This window comes from Varanus komodoensis, unplaced genomic scaffold (genome assembly GCF_004798865.1).
Source record: "Varanus komodoensis strain SLA01 unplaced genomic scaffold, ASM479886v1 scaffold15, whole genome shotgun sequence".
NCBI classification, from domain to species: domain Eukaryota; kingdom Metazoa; phylum Chordata; class Lepidosauria; order Squamata; family Varanidae; genus Varanus; species Varanus komodoensis.
This window is the reverse complement of record NW_025335440.1, coordinates 24,916,137-24,927,216: the sequence shown is the minus strand read 5'-3', so window position 1 is coordinate 24,927,216 and position 11,080 is coordinate 24,916,137. Positions and strand designations below refer to the sequence as shown.

Genomic DNA, 11,080 nt, shown 5'->3' with positions numbered 1-11,080 from the left:
CCATTGTGACCTCACCGCTTTCTGCGTGCCCTGAATTTAAAGCGATATCGCGATTTCCCTCCAGGGCAGCCTGCAAGGCAGTTGGCAGGCATGAAAGCACATCGCCACCACCAGTCATGCTCCAGCTCAGCTGCCTGGATGCCGGGCTCGTGGCTGTTGTTAATGCCCAGGAAGGATGGGCTACCCTGACGGGGGCTGGAGGGGGCACTTGCCAGGAGAACTGGGCCATAGTGAGGAAAAGACGAGGCGGAGCATACCTGATAGGATTCTCATATTAGTACCCCCCACTGTCCCCATTATTGATTTTATATTTTCAGATTTTTATATGATGTCCTCTATAGTATGTATGCTATTCATCCATCCATCACATTTCTATGCCACCACACATTTGGTGGTGTTTGTGTGTAATGAGTTCATTTCTGAATGTACCAACATGTAGAAGTGTCAACATATTACAACCAATCATGTAGTAGTCGTGAAAAGAAGTGTGTATAGAAGAATAAATATGTGTTTTAAACCCACTAATGAGGGAAATGACCCAGCATGGTATAGCGGTGTATAATTGTAGTTGGCACTCACCATGCATCTGAAATCTATATTTTAAGGCATATTAAGATGTGCATTGTATCTTATTTTTTTGTATACACTAAAAGCACAATCTTAAGCATATTTAGAGAGAAGACTCTAAATATGCTTCCCAGCACTGCTGCTGAGGAATGTTGGGCACTGTAATACCTTGTTCTGCTGAACATGCTTAAGTGTGTGCCCCAAATGAAATGGAATGACTAGATGAAAAAGGCAGGGTCATCCCCCAAAGCTGACTAGTGGGAAATCCAGGTCAGGTGAAAGGAAGCACTGTTTCACACAGCCACCAGATAAATGAGGGAATGCAGTCCCCTGGGATGTGGTGTTGGCTATTTATTTGGATAGATTTAAAAGAGCATTGCTCAAATTTAGGGAGAATAAAGTGATCAGTGGCTATGCATCCTGAGGGCGATATACTGCCTCCCGTAACAGAGGCCTGTGTGTATTTACACCAGTTGCAGTGATGTTGTTGGAGTCATGGGGTGGGTACCTCTGTGAGCAGAATGCTGGACTAGATGGAACATTGGTCTCATCCAATATAGTTCCTTTTATGTTCTTAGATATTAAATATTATATTACTGTCCTGGTAGCACAATAAAATATTTCTGATTAAGCATCGTCACAAGCAGACTTCCAGATAGTATTCTCTGTTTGTTTTTACCCAGGTATTGAATCAAGTTGGTTATAATTCAGTCCTCTCCTCTGGGAGGCTCCAGGAATCCGCCCCCCCCCCCCCCCGATTGCTAGTTTGAACAACTCAGAGATCGACATTGTGCTTTAAATTATAGAACAGAGCAGTTTCTCTCTCCTTTTCTTTCCTTGGTGCTCTCATACAATGCTCCTCCCCAACTGTTTGTAATGAGCAGGAGTCCAGGTGTGCTACCCAGCAGGTGAGAGGCAATGACAAACAGGATCAGAGGATTAGGCAGGCAGGAGACTTCGTGGCTGCCCCATTTCTCATTGTATCAGAACACTTGATGGCACGGTGTTTATTGCCAGATTGCAATGCTGTGATCCTATTTTTGTCTTTTCAATTTAGATTCCAAACAGAGGTTATCCTTTTGACTGTGTTGCTATTGGAAAGATGTCTTACTACTACTAGCTTTGGGAAAATACAAGCAGTGGAGGAAACCATGCTTTTTTAATGTTAGATAAATGAAAAAAATCTGATCAATCCATGTGTTTTTTCTTTCTATTACCCTGCATCCAATCAATTCCCCAAATAGCAATGGAAAGTTGTTTTCATTTTCAGATTTGTATTAAGCTGATGCTTCCATTTCATGCCATCATTCACCCTTGGAACCAAGAAGTCTTAAGTCCTGCTGGTTGTGATGCCATAGTTGGGAAGGGGGAAACCTCCAATAACCATGCAGATGTTTTGCCATCTATTTAAACATGTACGAGATGAGTAATGAAGACAAAGGCTATTATGCCATTTATCTTTCATTATTTATGAACATAATTACATTGCTTATGTAATACATGTTCTACCTCCTAGACTCAATAAAGGCACAGCCTATGGCTGGTAGGCATCCTCTGGCCACTTGTAGGGAAAGTCAGAGTCCCCACTGAGACTTTGGGGAAGACCCCTGATGTTGCAGCAGGGACTTCATCCTCAGAGGCCCTCCTTCCACCCACACAACTGGTGTACCTCTTTATCTGCCAGCTGCAGCTCAGAAGAGGAAGACTGTCTTCACAGCAGCTGCTTGGGGGTGGGGGCATTCCAGGAGTGAGGAGTGAATGGGGCAAAAAGAAATCTACAAAAAATCCAGCCCGTGCCTCAGCCCGTTCTCCTTGTGAGGAGGGCAAAATATTAAGATAGCTGAAATCAACTACCTGAATACTTTGGAGGATGAAGGGCTGTGACAGCAGTCCTAGCCTCTGTGCTGTTTTCATCCTCACTTGGATGCCTGTACCCTTCTGAGTCTGGAGGTTTCTGGGCAGCCACGTAGGCTGGTGTCCTATAGACCTTTCCCTGCTTCCAGGGCAATGCTCTGCCACTCAACATGTCAGTCAAGGAGAAAGCCTGGCTCTTCCCCATTCAAATATTCATAGGCATCCAAGTTCATGGACCAGCCTATGGGGATGCTGGAATTTACCAATACAAAACCTAGCAGCAAAACATTATACAGGCACCCCCACCCCATTTTTTAGGACATCAGAGACACTGGGAACTTTGCAAATGTTGTCAGTACTTCCACAAAATGGGTAATGGCCAGTCTCCTCCAGTCTAGGAGTGCTAAAAAAGGCAGAGGGGAAGCAACTTCTTGAAGAAGTGGGGTCTGGACACACGCGCGCAAACTCGTTACCCACACATACCGCACAGTTATGCCAGAATAAAAACAAAACTGGGCAAAACACACGCATCACACTAAAGTACCTCCTCCAGGTAAAATACACACTTAGCAAAACACACACTTCATTATACCAAGCAAAGAAAACACATAGCCACACAAACATAAGACAAACCACATCCAGTAAAGGCAAAGTGCCTCCAACCATCCGCAGTGAATAGTTTCCTACTTGCTCAGTGTTTGGGGTATGCATGAGAATTAAGCCCACATTGCAGCTCCTTGCGCTTGGTATTTTCTAGGAATGCCTTGTGTGGATAAAGTTGGTGCTGGGGCACTAGGCAGCAGGCATTTGCTCTGCGGCAAAACACACACACACACACATACACTTTTTTCAGTCAACCAGAACCTTTTAATTCCTATAAATATTAGGAGGGTTAAAACACCATGGCAAGCACCTAGAGAAGTATTTAAGTGCATTCAGATGCCTGTTGGAATCATATTTGGGACATTATTGTCGCTTCTCCTGGGACAGGATGTTGTCTCCAAGGTCAAGAGCAAAGACATGACCTGGTAGTACTTATAAGAGGGTAAGAGCTGGAAGAGTCAATGAGCTGTGTGGAAGATATTTTTGAAGTTTGTTTTATTTGCATCCTGCCTTTCCATTCATAAAATGCCAATAAGCAGTTTCATTTAAAACATGTTTATTATTATTTATTTCATTTCTGTACTACCTGATAACTGAAGCTGTCTGGGCAGTTTACAACAATTTGTAAAGTGCAATGAATTCCATTATTAGATGCCAATAACAATAGAAACACCACCAAATCTCACTACAAAAATTAAAACCAAGACAAGTTAACACAATCTGACCAGAATGGACATAAATTCCACCCTTCTGCACTGTTCAGAGACTTGAAAGGCCTTGCCTTAGAGAGCTGTCTTAACCTAACACCGAAAAGAGTTGGCACCGGGGAGCCTTGATGAGAAGCTTGCTCCATAATGGGGGAGGATGCTACTGAGGAGGCCCCTTGAGGTGGTAATCAGAGGAAGACCTCAGTTGCTGAGCATGGTTAGAAGTGTTCCATCAGGCATTGTGGTCTGGAGCCTAGTAGGGCTTCATAGATTAAAACCAGTGTCTTGAGGTAGGCTAGCAAGCACAGGTAATCAGTGCAGGTGGGACTGAATTGGTGTTATACATGTGGACCTTTGAGTCCTGCCAGCATCAGCTGCAGTTTCTGGGTAGTCTTCAAGAGCAGCCTCATGTATAGTGCACTGTAGTCTAGCTTAGCAAATACCAGTGCTTCGATTGCGGAGACCTGGCTTTCTGTATCTACACAGGGACACAGGCAGGCCACCAGCCAGAGCTGGAAGAAGGCACTCTGCCTATCAGGTCACCTGAGCGCAAATGATAAAGATGCTCAAGGAGGACACCGAAGCTGCAAACCTGCTCTTTCAAAGGGAGTGCAATCCCGTGCTCCATCCTGTCAGTGTCTTGTCTGGACTGAGTTTCAGTTTGTTAGCCTTCATCCAATTCACTGATGCATTCAGGCCCCAGTTTAGCACATCTACAGCACTCCCGATGGAAATGAAAATGAGAAATGGAGCTGCATGTACAGTATCAGTGTACTGCTGACAACATACTCTAAAACTCTGGATGACTGTAAATAGCATGGTGGGCAGGCATTCCCCCTGCAGAGCCCCGTGCTGGAGTGTCCATGAGGCCAAGCAGTCTCTTGAACACCACCTTCTGGAACCAGCCATCCCGATAGGAGCAGAGCTATTGCAATGTAGCTGGGAGTGGCAGGCACTACATGGAAGAGGTTGAAGGGTCAAGGAAAGTTTTGTGAAAGGCTTTAAGAACTGTATACTCTTCTATCAGTGTTAAGACCTGCTGTGAAAGGTCCTTCTCCACTGCTCTAACCTCCTCATCCATGCACCCCGTGAAAAGCGTGGTTGTGAGGGGAGAGTATGTGGCCAAAAGGTGTATATGTGCGCATGTGAAAGCAATAGAGGCAGGATAGGGGAAAGTATGTGCGTGTTTGCCCCTACACATACATATGTGCATGCTTTTGTTTTATTTTCATTTAATTTTTATATTTATAAGCCTCCAAGCAGTTCAGCGAGGCCCAGCTCAGCAGCTATCACTGCATGCTGTTAGGCATCTCGGCCTCTCTCCTCAGCTGCAGATTGGTGGACTGCAGGTTCCCCACTGCTGCTTTAGCATTACTTCTGAAAAAGGAGCTTTGTGTTCCAACCCTAAGGAAAAAAAATAACACTGCAGTGTTATAAAACCTACATTGGACTAATCACACTTTGTTCGGATGGTCTTGTTTCAATTTAAGTTGCTTTTGATGCGTCATTCCTGATAAATTTTGTCTTGAAAAAAGGAAGCTTTTACAGCACTCAGGAAGGCATTTATAGAAATGTATGTGCCAAATGACTTATTAGTTAGAAAGCCTGCCCCCGGATTTTAATATGAAAGCTGAGATCTTCATAATGAATTAAAATGATTCCATAAGAATTGTATACTGCAGCTGGCAATATATGATTTTTTTAAAGGCGACATTGGTTATACTTCTTCAAAGGAAGTATTTTGGATTTGAATGTAAAGAACCAATGGTTGTTTTATTTAGAGACAGATTAATTCAAATAGTAATGTATTAGCTTTTGCTAAATATAGTTTTCTGTAAGTTTCTTTTCCTTAACTCTTTCTCCTTCTGTTCTCAATAGCAAATTACACTCTATGTGACTTTGAGTCTGACCTTTGTGAATGGAAGACACTAAACACAAAAGATGTACAGTGGAGCTTAATGAAAGGACAAGTTTCTGGTGACTCTGAACTTCCTGCAAGAGATCACACAACTAACAGCAGCAGGGGTGAGTCAAGCTATGGCATTTTTTTCTGTTTTCAATCCCTTTTCAAGCTTCAGATATAAAGTCCTGGAAAATCTTCCATGTGTGGAGAATCCTACCATCCAAGTATCATCCATCACTCCCAACTACCTGAACAAATTCTAAAGGGACAGCTAAGCTAATCTCAGGCAAACATAGCAGAACCAAGTGGCATCTTAAAGCATAATAGTATTTATTGGGGTGCAGACTTTTATGGAGGAGAGCCCACTTTATCATACGTGTGGATTGTTATCCTTACTTGGCTGGTACAGACGAGTTCCGTCAGAATGAGGGGGCATATTTTTCCAAAGTGAGGCCAGAAGGCTCAGCGATGCAAGAGAGAGGTGGGCATTTCCCATGCCTGTGTATTGGAACTCTGGGCCTCCTAGCCTGATTCATTTGCAACTGTTTTCCTCAAATCCCATTTTCTCCTTCTCTCGGTGTCTGTGTGACTAGCCTATCTTTCTGCAAACTAACAGGCACTTTGTGCATCTAGCAAAGTGGGCTCTTCATATTTTCTGGTTATCTGAATGTTTTAGAGAGACAGTTGGATAAATGGCCTTGCAGTACGACTGGTTCAGTGTAAGTATCAAAATTAAGTACAAATTGGCCATTTGATCCATAACCTAATGGAACGGCAGTGTTTTGATTTAAGCTGAATTTGGGTATAATCCATTTAAAAATTGAAGGAATTTCAAGGAATATAAATGTGCTCCCATGCAGATGAATTTCCCAAGAACCTGTGCCTGCCTGGACTCAAGCCTAAACTTGACAAGATCGCTTGGTTCCTCCATTGCTGCAACCTGTCTCACGACTGCTCTGCAGCTGTTTCAGGGGATACATCAAATCGTTGCTTAGGGATGTTTGGAGTACTGGAGTTCTGTGAATTTCTGCACAAAATGACCAGGCTCATACAGCCATAGGAACTCAGTTATTCATCAGATTTTGCACTTTTCTGAAATGTTGCAATGAACTTCTCATCAGTCTAAACATAACAAAATAGGCACTTCCATGCACTGAGAAAAAAGGACACATTTAAATATGCGTTTTGAGATTTTCCAACTGCCCTCCCCATTGCTGGGTGCTTTGTTACAAGCCAGTGTCGAATCTAGTCATTGGTACCCGTGATAAAATGAACGCTTGTTCACTGGCTGTGGGCAGCCAGCTACTTGGATCATATGGAATGAAATGAGTGTAGTTAATCCTAAATGCCCCCCAAGTCATTTGGATTTCACTCCACTTAATGGTCTCCAGCCTTCCATAATATTGTCCAGGTTGTATAATATCAATAATCAAGACTGAAACGTCTACGATGTCTTATATTTTATTTTATTATACACTACTGACATATAAAATGTTCTATTCCCAGGACATTTTTTCTTCTAGCTAGAGCATATCTATGGTAGTTCAAATCTAAAGTCTGATAGTTTGACAGTCTTTTGATTAGATTTTTAATTATGCTTCCTTCTTTCCTGCATTAGCAACAATGTAAAGCCTGGGAGCTTCTTCAGAAAAAAGAAAACTAAGTTGCACAGGCTCTCATACTTTGTTTCCTTTGTTTATTGCTCTGCTAGCATGAAATAAAATTGCTAGTCTGTGCTGGCAGTTTGATGAGGGAAACTGTATAATGCACATCCAGAATTCCTCACTATACTAAGAATCAAATTGCTATAGTTGGATGATCATATAGCAGCCTAATAAGTTAAGATATGAATAAGCCTTTGCCCCTGCACACAGACTCATTATTTCTCTCTTCACTATGTGAGCAGTCAAATCAAGAAGCTTCTAATTAACCATAGTTTCCAGGTTTGAATGATGGGTACCATGAGCTTTGAAACAAAGCAGGATATTAACTGAACTCCAAACCATAGTTTATTATCCTTGCTTCCTCCAGGCTAGTAACCATAAATTCCAGGCCCAGAAAAAATGGACGCAATGGATAGTTAGAGTCTGCTCAGTTTAATCCTGCCATGACAGAAGTAAAGGGGCCGAATATATGAGTAAAAAGCTTGTTCATAACTCTTGATTATTAAGCTGAAATAGGATCATTCAAACACATCCAATAACTTTTCAGGGACCGCTTAGGGAAGGTGGGCAATTGAAAGGTTCTGTTGTCCATGGAACACAGTCTTTCCCTGCTTTCTTTAATCTGTATGTGGTCTCTGGTTGAACCTGTGCATTGACTAGTTCTTGGGAAACTAGTTCCAAACTGTATTTCTGCACTGCAGAAATTTCTAGCACTGTAGTAATAAATGTGAGTACAGCCAGCATCTGTGATACCTCTCACCTCCTGTAATGTCAGATTTTACCAGGTACACTTTTTTCTTTTTTTTACTGGATAGGATTTATACTATCCAGGAGGAGGGCTTTCTCTGCGGTGGCGACCCATCTATGGAATGCGCTCCCCAAAGAGTTCCACCTGGCGCCATCGTTATTTGTTTTTCGGCGCCAGGTTAAGACCTTTTTATTTAAAACTTATTTTAAGGTTGTTAATTTATTGGTATTTATAGGATTTTAAATCTTTTAAACCGAGATGCACCGGGTTTTAATATTTTTGCTGTATAATTGTTACATTTGTATATTTTGTTTTTGTTGTGAGCCGCCCCGAGGCTTTGTTGCGATGGGGGTGGCATAAAAATGTTTTAAATAAATAAATAAAAAAATATACTGCATATTCCTTATAGGGGCAAATTATCATGCAGTGACGTAAGAAGAGATTACAAAACAAAACAAAAATAAAACAAAAACAGAGCAAGGCTTTCCACATTTATGAAACAATGCCTCCCGTTCAAGAACTTTTAATTATGATGTTAAAATCCATTTTAAATGATTTTAAAATTTCTATTCATAGTGTTGACTAATTTTCTCAAGCCCATTCAAGAAGAATGAATCTTTTTCATTATCCATTTTGAGGCTGCACAATCAGAACTCATGTGTATGACTTGAGAAGGAGGGAGGGAGGAGAAAGTACACTGTCTATTAGGGCAACCACATGCAAATAAGAACTGGATTCCTATAGCTTTTATCATTATGTACTCTGATGAATGAAATAATGAAGAGCAGAATAACTTGATATGGTCTGGTCAATTTCATCACCACACAGGACTAGGAGAACCTGCAGGAAATAAGCAAAGGGCATTCTTCACTGCACAGAGGCCCAAGCCCTCTTTCTTCATGCTTACAGAGATATTTTCTATGGCCAATTCTGGCTACTGCTTCATTAATGCTGGACATGCACTATATGTAAGATGGAATGTGTCCACTTTGCTCAATATAATCGATGCTTTGTAGACCACATCCCTTCCAAATCCGACACTGTATAAAATGAATGAAAATGAAAATATTCCTGTTGTGTTCCCAACCAAGACCTCTTTCTTAAAAACGTATTCTACTGTTTTCTAGTGCTAAGAACTAGACCTGTGCTAACTGTGGGAGATGGAGAACAGAGATATTCACCATTGTTCAGTATTTGAGTAATAAACCCAATTTGAGATCGGTATGAGTGAAAGTGGGGTAGAATACTCTGAGCAAGATATTTAATCCTGCCATTTTAATAACTAAGGGGTAAATTACACAAATCCTCAGGAGATCCATAATTGTCACTCCGACAGGTTTTTTCCCCCGAAGGATAAATTCAGCCATACAGAGATGGGAGATGTGGAGAATCTGATCAATAGTGTGAAGGGCAGGAAGGCCCTGAAACTTGATGAGCATCTCCCACCCCATCTCCTTGTATTCTCAAATAACATCTGGAATGTTGCCAGTGGATGGGTTTGGATGTAATGATAAAGTTTATCATGTGTACAAGGCTCAGAAACTTATATGCCTCTCCTCCCCTGCCATAGCTGCACAGAAGTTTTCATTCCAGTTTCGTTAAACCACAGTTGTATGTTGCCTCTGAATTGTAGTTAATTTTAACTATGGTTTATTGCAAGCTGGCTTAATCATAGTTTTCATTTGGCTTAGAAGTAGCACCATGTGCACTCATGTGTCTGGATTTGTTTGCTCTCAGATCAATAAATCATAGAACAATATGTCTGAAAAAACCATATGACCAGTGTACTCAAGAAACTTACTAAAGCAATGTTTGTGTAATTTCTTTTAAAGTACTGAAAGTGTCTAATATCCCCCTAACTTTTAAATTTAAGGCAACTTTATTCATGTGACTGGCTCACCAGAAGCAAACACCAAGCCGGTAATTTCTCAGCTCAGCAGTCCGGTCTTTACAAAACTGTCCAAAGATGCTACACCTTGTCAGGTAACTTCCTGCTATTTTATGGCCTTCTTTAGCAATAAGTAGCTGTTTGCCTCTTTGGCCAGCTGGATCAGACCACATGATGTCCCTAGCCTAGGAGTGTGAGATGTGAGCTTCTTCAGGTATTGCTGGACTTCAGCTCATATCAGCCCAGCCAGCATGGCCAATGGTTAGAAATAATACAGGTTGGAAACCAGCAATATCTGAACACACACACCCTATTCTAGCGTAATTTAGGAGTAGCCTACAAGATGGATCTGAGGTTGTTGAAGAGGCAGGACATGACAGCAACAACGATCTTTGTTTTATTGACAAGCATCAAGAAAATATTTTTGGGGAGGGTGGGAAAGGGCAGGCAGGAAAGAATGGAATGGAATTTGTCCAGCTTTGTTGGATTTTGAAGGAAAAATATGGGGTGCGAGGGAAAGGTTTTTTTTTTTTTTTTCCTATGCTTGATTCTTGTATGCTGATTGTGAATTCCTTTGGGAAGGAACATTGGTGAGCTATTTTGCTGTGACTTTGATGTTCAGTAATGGCATATTGCTTTTAGCATGTTACATCGATTATATATTTTACTTGTGTTAATTACTGCATTGTTGAAATGCACATTCAATGTTAGTTTTCACTCATCAGGAAAACACTTTATTTCTAGACCAAAATCCAGCACAGATCTAGCTGTACTTAAGCCCACACTAAACATAAGTCAGCAGTGTGACGTGGTGGTCAAGAGGGTGAATGCCACCATTGGTTGCATAGCCAGAAGTGTGACTTTTAAATTGAGAGAGGTATTACTGCCACTCTATACAACTCTGATGTGCCCACAACTGTAGTATTGTGTTCTGTTCTGGACTCCACATTACAGGAAGGATATAGCCAGGTTGGAATCAGTGCAGCGCAGGGCTACAAGGATGGTGGCTGGATTGCAGGGTAAGCCATATGAGGAGAGATTGAGGAAGCTGGGTCTTTTCATCATGGAGGAGGAGACTCAGAGCGGACCTGTTAGAGACATTTATTTATTTATTTATTTATTTATTTATTTATTTATTTATTTATT

At 41.5% G+C, this 11,080-nt stretch overlaps 1 protein-coding gene across 1 annotated transcript in view; it reads left to right on the top strand.

The window, feature by feature from the left end:
* MALRD1 (MAM and LDL receptor class A domain containing 1) overlaps window positions 1-11,080 on the top strand; it is a 242,556-nt gene that overhangs the window by 10,183 nt on the left and 221,293 nt on the right. The window contains exons 5-6 of the mRNA XM_044425030.1: window positions 5,610-5,756; window positions 9,920-10,029. Of these exons, the coding sequence (XP_044280965.1) occupies window positions 5,610-5,756; window positions 9,920-10,029 (257 nt within the window). The remainder of the gene's footprint in view (window positions 1-5,609; window positions 5,757-9,919; window positions 10,030-11,080) is intronic.